This window comes from Theropithecus gelada, chromosome 11, assembly GCF_003255815.1.
Source record: "Theropithecus gelada isolate Dixy chromosome 11, Tgel_1.0, whole genome shotgun sequence".
NCBI classification, from domain to species: domain Eukaryota; kingdom Metazoa; phylum Chordata; class Mammalia; order Primates; family Cercopithecidae; genus Theropithecus; species Theropithecus gelada.
Genome location: NC_037679.1, coordinates 66,781,696 through 66,797,332, shown reverse-complemented (window position 1 = coordinate 66,797,332; position 15,637 = coordinate 66,781,696). Strand labels below are relative to the sequence as shown.

Sequence of the window (15,637 nt, the reverse complement as noted above, 5' to 3'; positions counted from 1 at the left end):
GGCTGTCACTTCCAGTTATTAGGATGTTCTGCTTTCCAGGTCTCCCCACCATAGTTGGAAGGTGCCTGGGAAAATGCACTTAATAATCAGGAAGTCGATCAATGTGTTTGGACTTAAATAGAAGCTTCTGAGTCTGAGCCTCTCATTAGAGCTCACCTCAGTCACCAGCCAGAGCTAGTTTCTCTCCTTTAATATTATTGCTCAATAAATATTGCCACAATTTATTTTTTGAGCTTCCATTTTCTAAATTCCATTCAAACCAACACCTTTCTTTTAGTACTTTTTAAGAAAAAAGTTTTTTTTGAGATAGGGCCTCACTCTGTTGCCCAGGCTGGAGTACAGTGACACCATCTTGGTTCACTATAACTTCTGTCTCCAGGGCTCAGGTGATCCTCCCACCTCAGCCTCCTGAGTAGCATGGACTGCAAATGAGCGCCAGCACACCTGACTAATTTTTGTATTTTTAATATAGATGGGGTTTTGCCATGTTGCCAAGGCTGGTCTTGAACTCCTGGACTCAAGCAATCTGCCTACCTCAGCCTCCCAAAATGCTGGGATTATAGGCCTGAGCCACTGTGCCTGGCCACTAACTTTTTTTAGTACATACTACAAAATAACTGATGGTTTTAGCTTTCTTGTTTGGGTCATCTTTTCTCCAAATCTTCAAAAGTTTCTTCCTCATCCTTTTGCAACAGAGATCTTATGGCCCACAAAGCCTAAAAATCTATCTAGCCTTTAAGAGAAGTTTTGCTGACCCCTGACTTAGAGGAATCTTATTTTTGCACTCTTGGAAGGATTTTGTTTCATCCCTGGTTTATAAGGCAATATTACATGTTTTAAAAAGATAGAAAACTATGAAGTCTAGCTTGTAAAAATATGTTTCCCTATAGACAAGTCCTAGAATTCATGAGGTTGTTTTTTTCTTTTGTTTTTTTTTTTTTTTTGCTTAATGTTTGTGTTAGGCAGGGCATTAGGATTATAACTCATTTTTTTCAAGTTTTATGTATCACCTGTACATTTTTAACAATACATATTTAGATCAGAGGTCCTAAAGGAGATCAGATTAATTTACTAGCTTTAGTTGCAGAATATAAACTCGGGGGCTCTGAGTGGTCCTGCATAGATGACCCTAGAAAGTCAAGTGCCGCTTACCAGTCAACTCTGTTTCGTTACTACCTCTGCTGCATGCCTATATGTGTGCCTGTTTGTCTTGGGGATGCCAGCAGTTGTTTTCTTCACAGTGTGATACTTTGGGCTGATTTGCAGGTCAGAAGAACTACAGGTGTACTTTGTGTGACAAGTCTTTCACCCAGAAGGCTCACCTGGAGTCCCACATGGTTATCCACACTGGGGAGAAGAATCTTAAGTGTGATTACTGTGACAAGTTGTTTATGCGGAGGCAGGACCTCAAGCAGCATGTGCTCATCCACACTCAGTAAGTTATCCTGCAGCCAAGATGTTGTTCCTCAGGTGGGGAGCCTTTGTGTGGCTGCAGCCTGCCTGCTGATTGAAGGGCTGGGGAGTCCTGGCTCATCATCTGTTTCCTGCCTTGGTACCATGGTAGAAGCCTTCTGTGTTCCATGTAGCCAAGCCAAGGTTGGAACATTGTTTTTGGTGTTATCCTGGAAGATTTCAGTTGTTGGCTTCTTTTTCTTATTTTTCACATGTACTCTTTTTTCACACCTACGAAAACATAGGGGCAAAAAGGACTATTGACTACAAGTGGTTGCTTATAGTTGTACAATAGTGTGCACGTAAGAGAGTGATGGAGTGAAAAGAGTAAGAGTCAGCAGCCACACCATGAAGAGCCTTTGGTCCTATTAAGAAAATTCTATTTCATTTTAGAAAATGGCGACACTGAAGGATCTGCTAGTCCCTGCCATTTCAGAACTATTCTGTGTGTGTGTGTGTGTCTGAATTGCAGTAAAAAAAAAAATCATCTTAACACCCAGTTCAATAGTGTTAGTTATATTCACATTGTTGTGCAAACATTATAGGATTTTAAGGAAAGGAGTGTCATAGTGACATACCCATTCTGTTAATACAAAGATTACTCAGGCAGCTGAACAGAGGATGATTGAGGGTGGAGAAGCCTAAATATTGGAAGACCAATTAGGAATTTATTGCATGAATCCAAGTGTAATTAAATGTCTAGACTGCATTAGTCACAGTGGTCATAGAAAGAAGGAATGGATTTTGTTGTCCTTAGCTTTTAACAAGTGTTAGAAGAGGAAGAAAACATTCTCAGCTTATATTATGCAGATTCTCTTTAGAAATCTATCTTCACTGAAAACGTTATATTCTTAATGTAGAATTTGGATAGACTTGGCTTTGATATCAGTTCTTCTGTCTGCTTCCTCATCACAATGCAGCCTGAGATGCTAAACAGCCAAGGAGCCTGGATCTACATTCATAACTCTCAGAAGGACATTCTAAAACAAAGACTTCTTTAGTTTCATTGCTGGTGTGAAATTTTGTAAAATGAGACAGAAATTATCAAATATTACATCAAATTGTGCAATATTGGAGCCAAAAGAGATCCCTGGATCATCTAGTCTAACAGCCTGTCTAGGCAGCTCAGGTTGCGGTAATAAAATACTACAGATTTTGTGACTCAAACAATAGGGGAGAGACACAGTGAGAGAAGGCAGTCATGAGCAATCCTGGAAGAGGGCCCCTTGACTGGCACCCGGATCTCTGACTTCCAGCCTCCAGGACTGTGAGAAAATACATTTCTGTTGAGAGAATGAAAGAGAAAGAATATGAGAGCTCTGATCTCTTCTCATAAGGACACTAATGCCACATCATGGAGGCCCCACCCTCATGACCTCATCTAACCCTAATTGCCTTCCAAAGGCTCCACCTCACACTGGGTGTTAGGGCCTCAACATGTGAATTTGAGGTGAGGGGGACAAATATTTGTCCAGAAGACTGCCCATTATAATTTCCTTGGAAAATGTGAAAAACAACATTTGGTGCTAGGACCCCACCCAGGAATTCTAATTTAATTGTTCAGAGTTAGAGCCCTGGCCTTGGTATTTTTAAAAGCCCCCCGAGTGATTCTCATGCCCAGCCAGGGTTAAGGACTACTGACTTCATCCATGTGCAAGACTGATTTCCACAGTGTCTCTGGCAAGTGGATGTATTGTTTCTTAAATATCACACAGTTATAATTTGAGGAAAAGTTTTGCTTGAATCAAGCTGATATCAGCCTCTATCCTTTCATTTTACATTTGCTTAACAAATGTGGATCTGGACTTTATCAGGATGAGAAAATATGGTAAGCCTCTTTTCCAGACTTTCATGGGATAGAAAGAAGGTTTTGGACAGTCAAAACTTAAAACTGGTATAAGTCATTCATATAAGAAGCACTGTGCCCTCAAACTGTTTTTGAATAAGGCTTTAGGCTTCCTATGGAGATCATTGGTAAAATTTTCAGATGCTTATATTTTTACTTTGGGACATTTCAAAGTGGATATAGTAGTATTGGCGTCTTTTTATTTATCTACTTAAAAAGAAAACAGCTACAACCCTAATGCCAAATGCAAGAGGAGTTCTGCCCCGGTGTTCCGCCGAGAGTTGGAAGGGTTGTGACAGAACCTGGCTTTGCTCATCCTGTAAGAAAGAGGAAGTGAGAGGAAGAGCAGTGATGTTTACTCCCCAGGTCATCTTGTCTCATGGCTTTAGATACCATCTTATGATTTATGTCTCCACCCTTGTACACCTCACCGTAACTCAGCAACTCTGATGCTGGATGTTCACTAGGCAACTTAAATCTAATGTGTCCCAAACTCAACCCAATATTACCCCACGAGCTTGATTTCCTCCAGTACTGAGCAGCTCATTGAATGGCACCACCATTATTCACCTCACTGGTCAAGCCAAACACCTTGAAGTAATTCTCAATTCAGTTTTTCCTTCCTTCAATTATCACCTTGTCCAGACCACCAGCTTCTCTTCTATGGATGGCTTCAATAGCCTCCCAGTTGATCTCTCTGCTACTACTTCTGTTTCTCCTTATCTACTCCGCAACACAGATGAACACACACACACAGTTTTCTGTCCACAGTGCCAGAGCAATCCATTTCAAATATAAGTCAGATTGTGCCTGTCTCCTCTCATAAGTCTCTGGTGGCTTTCCATCGTATTTGTGTTAAAAGCTTTTTACCATAGTCAGGAGGCCCTTTAGGTTATGGTAATAGTACTTGGCTACCTCTCCCATTCACCTTTATTACTTTTCATATTCTGCTTTGGCCACTCTGACCCTCCCCTTGCTACTCCTTGAGCATACTACGCACATCCATTCTCTCAGGGCCTCTGCCTTAGAAACGTCTCCCTCCAGATACCTGCGTGTCTTCTTCCCCCCATTCGGGTTTCTGCTCAAATGTTATCTCCTCAGGAGGGCCTTCCTTGACTATCTTATCTAAAATAGGACCTCTTCACTTTTACCTGGCTTCATATGTTTTCATAGTCTTTATTGCTATCTGATATGTTACACATTTGTTTATGGTGTAATCTGTCCACTAGAACGTAAGCTTCAGGAAGGCAGGGACTTAGCTTACCTACATCCTATAGCCCTAGCATCTAGAGCAGTGCCTGGCATATATTAGACACAGTAAATATGTGTTGAATAAACCTCTAAAAACCATAAGACTAGAAGATTAAAAGTCAGACTTTTGATTGGGGTTTTGTTGTGGCCTTGGGCAAGTTCCTTAGTAGTTTTTATGCACATAATGTTCCCCATCTGCAGAATTAAGAGGCTAGATTAGATTGGTGGTTGTAAAACTGCTCCGGGGAATTCCAAGGATTCTTCAGTGCCATCTGTTGCTAGAAGAGGATGGGAGAAATGCTAAGGAAGCCAGGCTTCAGAACGCCCGACTGCACCCTCTCAGTCCTTCCAGGATTTCATTAATCACTTGCTTTAACTGTTTCATATTGGGCTTTCATAAAGACATGGGGTTCAGCTACTCAAAAAAAAAAAAAAAAAAAGTTAAAAAATTCCTGGTCTGTGTGATCTCTGAGGTTCTTTTCAGCCCTAAAGTGTTTAGGCCAGGGTTGCTCAAACCTTGACGACATTGACATTTTGACCCAGTTAATTTTTTGTTGTCGGGCTGCCCTGTGCATTATAGAATGGTTAGCAGCATTCTTGGCCTTTTCCGACTAGGTGCTAATTGTTCCGCCCCTCCCCAGTAAAACAATCAGAAAGGCCTCCAGACGTTGCCAAATGCCCCTATAGAGGCAGTTGCCCCTACTTGAGAACCACTAGTCTAAGAAAAGGACAGAAAAATGGCAATTCCATAAAAGTGGCATTCAGGGAATACAAATAACAACGTAATGAGAGACCATTAAGTACTGGCTAATTGGCAGACATTATCAAATTTGAGTCTTCCAGTTGTTGAGAATATGGGACAACCAGAACCGTCAATGATGGAAGTGTGTATTGAAACAACTGCGTTGGAAAACCGTTTGTCATTATCTTGTAAAGTTGAAGATGTGCATATTCTTTGACTTAGCTATGTAGCTCTTGGGTGTATACCCTAGAGAAACATATGTATTGCAGAGCACCGTACAAGTATAAAAATATTCAAATGCCAGGTGCAGTGGCATGCACGTATAGAGCCAGATACTTGGGAAGCTGAAGTGGACAGGTCACTTGAGCTCAGGAGTTCAAGGCTGTAGTGCACGATGATCACACCAGTGAATAGCCATTGCACTCCAGCCTGGGCAACATAGCGGGACCCTGTCTCTAAAAAATAATAATAATAATTTTAAAAAATTTAAAAACATAGCACTGTTTAAAAAACTGGAAACCACCAAAATATTCATTAGCTAGAGACAAATCCAGTACCATAGATAAGTTGTGGTGTATTTGTAAATAGTATACAGCAGTGGAAGGGAACAAACAACTGATACAGCAACTTGAATGAATTTTATAAGCGTCATATTGAGAGAATGCAGCAAGACAAAAGAAATACAAATAGAATTTACATAGAATTCGAGAATTTACATAGTATTCTAAAACAGGCAAAATCAGCCTACACTGTTTTCAACTACACTCGTTTTATGAGTCTTCTATATATCGCCTATGCAAAAGCCTGATTTGGAAGGATAGAGCTGCTCTGACAAAAGGCCTGCAGTTATGAAGAATAAGTGTTGCCTCAGTTGTTATTTGTAACCCCAAATCAAATGTTTTTTTCTTGTGTTCCTCTTAGAGAACGCCAGATCAAGTGTCCCAAGTGTGATAAGCTGTTCTTGAGAACAAATCACTTAAAGAAGCATCTCAATTCTCATGAAGGAAAACGGGATTATGTCTGTGAAAAATGTACAAAGGCTTATCTAACCAAATACCATCTCACCCGCCACCTGAAAACCTGCAAAGGGCCCACCTCCAGTTCATCAGCACCAGAGGAGGAAGAAGAGGATGACTCAGAGGAGGAAGATCTAGCAGACTCTGTGGGGACAGAAGACTGTAGGATTAACAGTGCTGTATATTCAGCGGATGAGTCTCTCTCTGCACATAAATAAAAGGAAAAGAAACAAGCTATTTTGGATGAAAATGCAACTGGAAAAACATGCATAACGAGTTATCTACTATAATGGTTTTTATATAAAATGGTTCCTGATTTATTTTCAGCCAATAATCACAACAGACTGGGAATGAATAAAGCACTTACAGAAGAATATCCTAATGAAAATACTTTAAAACAAATTGGGAAAATTGAGCATGTGTCCTATTTTAAGTGATGGACTGGGAGGGAAGTGTCGACTTCTGAGGTCTGTTCTTTATTTACATGATAATCTGGGAGATGCATTTATGCCTGAATCAAAGCTGCCTTTTGCTCAAACAAACCAGATTTATTTCACATTCTTCCATTATTCCATTTTCCTGCTGGTCCTGTGACTTGGTAACATTGTAAACTTGGTCCTTGCCCCATAGCCATCCTGATTGCTGATTGTGTTTTATGCAAACTCCTGTGACTTATATTCACCACAGAATGGATTGGGACACAGCGGCATAAGTGTGCTACTTGGCAGCTAGTAAGTTTAAAGCAGCACCTGCCATAACTGCTCCTGGCTACTTGGGAGTTTAGGGTAGATCTTGCTTTCCAAAGTTTCAGCGGGTGCCTGGAGGGCAAATAAAAAAGCAGCAGTCAGTCAGTCAGTAGTCAACGATGGAGAGAACAAGAGGAGAGATGCCTGGCCTCTGCCAAAGAAATTAGCTTTGATGGAAGCCTGCGTGAGTCACCTGGTTATTGTGACATGGAGGTCTTTGTAGGTTTAGACATGACTCTGTCTCCGGTAAGCTTCCAGCCATTTAGAAAAAGGGGGCCTAGAGATATAGAGAGCCCAAATAATGCCTGCTGGATTGTCTCCTGACGAGTACATGTGGACTCAGGAAGGGAAGGAAGGGAATAATCTTTTATGTTTCATTTACCTTATGAAAAGTATTAAAACTTTGCCAACTCAAAATAACAAATTATTTAATGCATGTGCAAAGTTAGGTCTTTCCAGTTGTCTTGGTGCTGAGGAACCTCATCAGAGAAGCATGGAAGATGCCAAAGGATTTTTGGAAGGTAAAGAAGGCTGAATGGTCACCACATGGGCCTGTTTTCAGGGTCCCAGCTTAGTTAAGTCACCTGTGCCCCTGGTCATTGTGTCTCCCACGCATATCCAGCGTTTTTCAGAAGCAGACCCATCCTTAAGTTGACAGGGTTGATGGAACATGCTCTCCTGCTCAAGGCACAACCTCTGGGTTGGAGTAGAGGACTCTGGTGGGAAGGATTTGCTGCTAATGTATTTATGGAATGAATGTATTTCATTCAGATCTGTATTCCTCTAGGAAGGATTAAAATTAAACTTTTTTAAAATACAGGATTCCTCTGGTAGTCTCGTTTTATGGAGGAAGGAGATGAGTGAGTCTTCTAGGGAAAGTCAAGTACAATTTGAATCTTTCTGAGGTTAGAAGGAGAGAGAGCATTTTTAGAGTATTACAGCTTTCGAGTTCATATTCTTACTGTTTCTGCTATTAGTACTTAAACTGCTTCTTGTGCTTCCAGCCCTCTTCTGCCCTCTTCCTGCCTAAGGTATGCCTTTACTCTGTTACCTCCTTGTAGTAATGTGACAGGTCTGCAGTGGAGAGTTGGGGGATGTGTTGTGGATGGTTAGGGGTGGCTGCTGACACTGGGTCGTGACGCCTCCCTCAGGGCAGGTTTATACTCAGCCTTTTGCCGAAGGCATCCAGCTGGCAGGTTCCCCCTTTCTCAGGAAACCACTGGTACTGGAACTCTAAGCTCTCTTTCTTCCTTTATCTCAGTAGCACACACTGGGTTAATTTCCTTCATTCCCAAGACTGAAATGATGCCCAAGATCGTTATGCGTAGTGTCACAGAAACACAAACAGCCGAGGAAGCTTGGAAACCTTTTTAGTGAAAATGTAGCTGTTAGTGCTTAGTATTTACAACTGTCTCTCCATTTTTTTACCTCTTAGTTTTAAATTCTAAGTCATTTTCACAAGATGAATAAATGAGTAAGCGCCCTTTGACATGAATGTATTCAGCTTTTTCTGCCCATTTTGGGTGGCCTTATTGCTGCTGTTTAGTAAATGGTCACGGTGAGAGGCAGGATATGTATGTAGGCTCTAGAGCCCTGCAGAATGTTCTCTAGTGTGGGCTTTGCTGTTTGATGAAGGTTTGTAACCTTAGCCGAATTATGCAAGCTCTCCATGCCTCTTCCCTTAACTGTAAATGGAGAGTATTAAGAGCGCCTCTTCATTATACTGTTTAGATGTTAAGTTCATACATGTCAGTGGCTCCCACAGTGTTCAATGTAGAGTAAACAGTAGCTGATATTCTTTAGTTTCCCATTAGTCTACATTTTTCATTTTAACATAGGTTTCTACACTAAAAAAATTGAGGTGTAGAATACCCAAGAAGCCCTAGATTTTAGTAATATAAATAAGACTGGAATAATTTGAGTTTTCAAGGCCAAAGCCTATAAACTAGTTCAGAGTATTCTTGTAGCTCACTGTATGCTTGGCATTTCCTTCTCAAAAAGGTGAGTTGCTCATAATCCTGGCATTTTTGTTGTGCTGAGATTCTCAGAGGGCAAAGAGGTAACAGGAACTAGAGTCTTTGTCAGCCTTTTCACGCTTGACCTGTGTCCCTGCTTTCTAGTAAACACTCCTTTACCTGTGTCCCGAGAAGCATAAACATGCCAGAAGCTGTCAGCCCCTCATCAAGTATGTAAACTTGATCTAATCACCAAACTGCATCTTGGAGGCACACACAAAGGAACGACATATCTCCATATACATAAGTGATTATGGTCTGTTATGGGCTGAACACACCGCCCACCACCAGATTCATACGGTGAAGTCCTAACCTCCAGTAATCTCAAAATGTGACTGTAGTTGGAGATACGGTCTTTAAAGAAGGCATTAAGTTAAAATGAAGTCCTTAAGTTAGGACCTAACCCAATATGACTGGTGTTCTTAGAAAAAGAAAATTTGGACAAAGCCTTATACAGAGGGAAGATGATGTGAAAACAGAGGGAGAAGACATCTACAAGCCCAAGGAAAGAGGCTTGGAACAGGTCCTTCTCAGCCCTCCGAACAACCCTGTCCTTGCTCAGATCTCAGACTTCCAGCCTCTAGAACTGTGAGACAAATTTCTGTTTAGTCGACCCAGTCCATGGCAATTTGTTGTGGCAGCCCTGGCACACTAAACAGTCTAATCAAATATATGCTCTTGATAATGATTGCTTAAAGAGGAGCAGCTTCCAGTATAGTGACTTCAGTTTAACCCCAGCTTTACAGATGAGCATGAGCAATATAAAGGCAGTCACCATTTCTAGCGGTGTATATTGCCGCCAGCAGATTTCCCTACTACTGAAAGGGATGAAATCACTCCTTAACAGCTTTTTTGCTCCTTAGTTTTTCTTGCATATGCACTGTTGAGGATCATTAGGCACTCAGGCCTGTGTAGTCCTCAGACAAGGAGAGCGTTCTTTTCAAAAACCCATTTATTAAGTGCTGGCACACTTTAAGGCATTGTAGGGGGAACAGAAAAATGACTAGGGCTCTGCTCCTGCCTTTGGATACTCAAAGTTTTGCAGTAGCTCTAACACCTGTCCTCACATCAGGATTATCTAAGGAAATAAGAGACGTTTAAGTGTCCAGGTGAGCCCCAGCCCTACTGATGAGCTTCCAAGGCTCCCTAGGTGATTGTGAAGCAGTCCACAGGAGTCTTATGCTGGGAACCATGCAAGGTATAGATGGCAGATATCTATACCTAATGCAAGCCAGACTGTGGTCAGCCTTATAATAAAGGAACAGAATTTCTTAAGATCTAGGGGCAGGAGTGAAAAGTCACTCGTAAGAAGAGAAGTCTAAGAAAACTGGTAAAGTTTTAATTAGATGCACTCATGTGAGACTTAGATTCAGAACTGAATTAGGCAGGGAGAGAAGCAGGGCCTGAGGTATCTACTGTGCAGGCTTGGATATTACCAGTGAGGTGTGGTTTTAGAGCTGGTGGTGATGGTAGATGGAGGCTTTCTGACGTGGTAGGTGGCTTCTTGACCATAGAAGCAGCAGATGCACCTTGTGAGTTCATGTCTGTGGTATGGGATTAGGAGTCATTCCTAGAACTCAGCTTAGATTCCATTTTGTCAGCCTTTTCAGTGAGTGATTCCAAGAGTGATCTATATTGCTCAGTAAATTCTTTTTGCTTAAACTAGAGGAGTTGTCTGAAAATATTGCAGATAACAGATCCTTAAGGAAATGACATCTTGAACTACTTATCTGACCTGGCTGGTTTCAAGGCAGTAAAGATCCAGTTACTGTTAGAGGAGGGGAGACAGAATTGTACCTGGCATGCATGGGTGGGACATGGGTTAGATTATCACCCATGATCACCTGCAATTAAATGTATCCGTATCAATAAACACAGTTTAAACTGTGTTTCTCCTTCCCTGGTCTAGAATCTTCAGAATCTTGCTGACACATATTCCTTAAGATTTTGCCAATACATTAGGAAATTCTTGCAATTCTGTTAATATGTAAACTTTCTTTTCCAAGGTTTGACTTCGGAATTATAGAGAATTTGAGGGCTTCACCTTGTCGTAGGTCAGAAACAATAAGAGGTGGTAGGAGTGGTAAATGTAGATAATGGGGACTATTTTAGAAGATAACTACCTGAGGTGTCGTCTTGGATCTTGTATCTTGAATACAAGATAATTCAAGAAAATCAGAACCATTCTCATTAGATAGGGCAGGAGCTACTTCTGTTGGTACATCTTTGGGGTTTTGGGTACTTGGTCATTGTAATGTCAGATATCACCATTCTACTTTTTGGGTTTGCATTCTTTCTTCCAAAGTAATCTAATTGTTATTTAAGAAACCTGCTGAAGCAGTGAATTCAACTTACCTTGCATATCAGTAACCTGCAGGATCAGACTCTTTACTGGTTTTTCACTGTATAACTCTATGGATACAGAGAGAAGAAATTATTTCAGGGCAGTCACTGCTTCTTTGACCTAGCTAAACATGTCTATTGTATATGAATAAGAAGCATGCTTCAATATTCAAATTTTCTATTTCTTCTAGTACCGGTTTTCATAAGTTATGTTTTTCTAGGAATTTGTCTATTTAATATACATCTTCAAATTTAATCACAAAAATTGTTCATATCTTCTTACTGTTTAGTGTCTGTAGTGTTTGTAGTGATGTCTTCCTTTTCAAGTCTGAAGTTAATAATTTGTGTTATGTTCACTATTGCTATAGGTTTATCAACTTTCTTAGTATTGTAAATAATCCATTTTTTCTTTGATAATTTTCTATATTGTATTTGTTGTGTATCACATTTCTACTCTGTTATTTCCTTCTATCCACATTTTTGGGTTTAAATTGCTGGTCTTTTTCTAACTTTTCTTTTTGGAGGGGAGCGGGGACAGGGTCTCCCTTTGTCACCCAGGCTGGAGTGCAGTGGCATGATCTTGGCTCACTGCAACCTCTGCCTCCTGGGTTAAAGCAGTTCTCCTGCCTCAGCCTCCCGAGTAGCTAGGACTACAGGCACATGCTACCATGCCGAGCTCATATTTGTGTTTTTGGTAGAAATGGGGTTTCACTATGTTGGCCAGGCTGGTCTTGAACTCCTGACCTGAGGTGATTGACTCACCTCAGCCTCCCAAAGTGCTGGGATTACAAGCATGAGCCATTGTGCCTGGCCTCCTTGCTTCTTTTGAATTAATCAAGTATTGTTCGCTTTCTCCCCTTTTGGCTTTTTTCAGTACTCTTGTAGTTTACCTAGAGATTACAACATGCATCCTTGATTTATTAGAGTGTAATAGTGATACTTTTATCCCTTCCAAAACAATGCTGAGATCTTAGAATACCTTAACTCTATTTATCTCCTTCTAGCCTTTTGTCAGGCATTTTAATCTTCCATGTATTTTAAGCCCTATACAACATTATTATTACTGTTTTCTGTGGTAATATTCACTTAAATTTACCCATGTTGACCATTATTCCTTCTTGCATTTCTGTATTCCCATCTGGGATTGTTTTCGTTGTGCCTAAGTTTAGCGTAGCTTTACTATTATTGTTGTTTGAGACAGGGTCTTACTCTGTTGCCCAGGCTGGAGTGCAATGGTGTGATCTTGGCTCACTGCACCCTCCACTTCCCATGCTCAAGCAGTCCTCCCACCTCAGCTTCTGAAGTAACTGGGACTACAGGTGAGCGCCACTGCACCCAGGTAATTTTTGGATTTTTTATAGAGATTTTTTATAGAGATGGGGTTTTGCCCAGGCTGGTCTGGAACTCCCAGGCTCAAATAATCTGTTTACTTTGGCCTCCCAAAATGCTGGAATTATAGGTGTGAGCCATCATGCTCAGCCAAAGTGTCTTCATCTTTTTAAAGAAAGTATTTTACTTACCATAAAATTCACCCATTTAAAGTGTACAATCCATTGGTTTTTAGGATATTCAAAATAGTGCAACTAGTGCAACCATCACCATAATCCTATTTTAAATCACTTCCACCACCCAAAAAGATCATTTTTGTTCATTTGCAGTCACACCCTATTCTCACTCCCAATCCCAGGAAATGACAAGGTACTGTCTGTATGGATTTGCCTTTTCCTCTGAAATTTCATATAAATGGAATTATATAATATATGGCCTCATGTCCAACTTCTCTCGTTTAGCATGTCTTAAAGGTTCATCTATGTTGCAATATGTATTAGTGCATTCCTTTTTATCACAGAACAGAAGTCCACTTTATGGCTATCCCACAATTTGTTTATTCATTCACCCACTGATGAACATTTGGATTGTTTCCACTTTGGGGCTGTTAAGAATGACACTGCTGCTGAACGTCTGCATATAAGTCTCTGTAAGGACATGTTTTGTTTCTCTTGGATATATACCAAGGAGTAGTTTCAGGTTCATAAACTTGTGTTTAACTTTTGCCATAATCTTTTTGGATATTGTTCTCCCTCATCCTATTCTGATTCCAGTTACATGTATGTTAGACTTTTGTACCATGCCTGATATGCATCTTATACTTTTTTATACTTTTTACTCTTTGTATTTTAGTGTGGATATTTCCCATTGACCTATCCTCACACTCACTAATCCTTCTTCAACTCTAATGTTGTTAGGCTCATATATAAAATTCTCTTAAGTTCTAGAGTTCTCATTTAATTCTTTATAGATTCCAATTCCTTGATGATATATTCAATCTTGTTTTTTCTTACATTTACCAATCCTGCCTATTTCAAAGTTCATGTCCAACATAAGTCCAATGTGTGAATTTATTATAGGTCTATTTTTCTCGTGGTGCTATTTCTTAGTATGCTTAGAAATTGTTGCTGGAATGCCAGAGATCGTGTTTGAAAAACTCTAGAAGCTGTGGACGAAATTATCCTCTTCCAGGGAGGATTCACCCTGTCCTCTGTCAAACTAGAGCAGGGACACCTCAATCCAGTCAAAAGCTGAGCTTACTCAAGGCTGGGCTTCAGATTCCTAAAGTTAGCTCTACTGGTTTATCTAAACCTTTGGGGTATAGCCTTTGAGGGGTCACAATGAGAGAGCTTGGAGTGTTTTTAGAGAACTTCCTTTTTGAAATCAAGTTCAATTTTTGTCTTTGCTCTGCTCCTTTTTTCAGTTTTCTTACCTTGTACAACATAAAAATTGGTAAATGCTTAAGAAAGTCAGCATAGGCACATGGGGTTAATTCTCTGTACATCCCTTCTCCCAGGATCTTTGCCCTCAAGTCCTGGCTGCCTTAGAAGCACTTCAGTGCCTTCAAATATATGTTGCATGCCTCTTGTTCAGCTTTTGTTTCGTGGAAGCTATACTGTCACATCTAGAAATGGAAGTATGAAACAAGTTGTTTTTGAAACAAAATCTGGCTATTTGTTCTGATAGGATGTTTTAAAAGTACTTATTTTGAAAAGACCTCCCTTGGCCGGGCATGGTGGCTCATGCCTGTAATCCCAGCACTCTGGGAGGCAAGGCAGGCAGATCACCTGAGGTCAGGAGTTTGAGACCAGTCTGGCCAACATGGTGAAACCCCATCTCCACTAAAAATACAAAAATTAGCTGGGCATGGTGGCAAATGCCTGTAATCCCAGCTACTCAGGAGGCTGAGGCAAGAGAATTGTTCAAACCTGGGAGGCGGAGGTTGCAGTGAGCCAAGACCACGCTACTGCACTCCAGCCTGGGTAACCGAGCAACACTCCATCTTAAAACAAACAAACAAAAAAACCTCCCTCCACCTAAAAGAGTATTAAGAGTATAGTATACATTTCATACACCACCTTTACTGAAAAGAGCTTTATAAGATGTAGTTTGGGTTGTCCTGAAAAATTGAGGCCTTTAAGTTCTACCTGTATAATGCTCATACAATATAGTATCATAGAAGTTGGTATTTCTACTTTATAAAACAATTGGTTTTGCAGAATTTGAACTCCCAGATATAATTAGCTGGCACCTGCCTACATCTGGATAATTTTTTTTTTTTTTTTTTTTTTGAGACGGAGTTTTGCTCCTGTTGCCCAGGCTGGAGTGCAATGACATAGTCTCAGCTCACTGCAATCTCCGCCTCCCAGGTTCAAGTGATCCTCCTGCCTCAGCCTCCCAAGTAGCTGGGATTAATAGGCACCCACCACCACGCCCAGCTAATTTTTGTATTTTTAGTAGAGACGGGGTTTCACCATGTTGGCCAGGATGGTCTTGGACTCCTGACCTTGGGTGACCTGCCCACCACGGCCTCCCAGAGTGCTGGGATTACAGGCATGAGCCACCTGGGATTACAGGCATGCCCAGCCATCTGGGTAAAATTGTTTAATAGTATTGAGTTTTCACTTTGACAAATATGATTGGCTCCATGGCATTTCCACGTGCTATGTAATGAAAACACCAGTCACCAACAAACTACCAGTGGTGAAAATGTTACATGTTGTTCCCCCACTTTCTATGCCAGACAGGAATTCTAAGCCACATATCTTTGGGCTCAGATCTACCCACACTTAGGTGCAAAATGTACCCACAGTAGGAAGTGATGTGGTTACTGTTTCTTCAGTCAGTATGACACAATGGAGCCTCCTTTTACATTTGTAATCTGGGCTTGGATTTTA

The 15,637-nt window shown here is 40.8% G+C and overlaps 1 protein-coding gene across 1 annotated transcript in view; it reads left to right on the top strand.

The window, feature by feature from the left end:
• The window catches only part of PRDM4 (PR/SET domain 4), a 28,078-nt gene extending 20,203 nt beyond the window's left edge, over positions 1-7,875 (top strand). The window contains exons 11-12 of the mRNA XM_025403259.1: positions 1,267-1,435; positions 6,213-7,875. Coding sequence (XP_025259044.1) covers positions 1,267-1,435; positions 6,213-6,525 — 482 coding nt within the window. The 3' untranslated portion in view covers positions 6,526-7,875. The remainder of the gene's footprint in view (positions 1-1,266; positions 1,436-6,212) is intronic.
• The last annotated feature ends 7,762 nt before the right edge of the window (positions 7,876-15,637 follow it).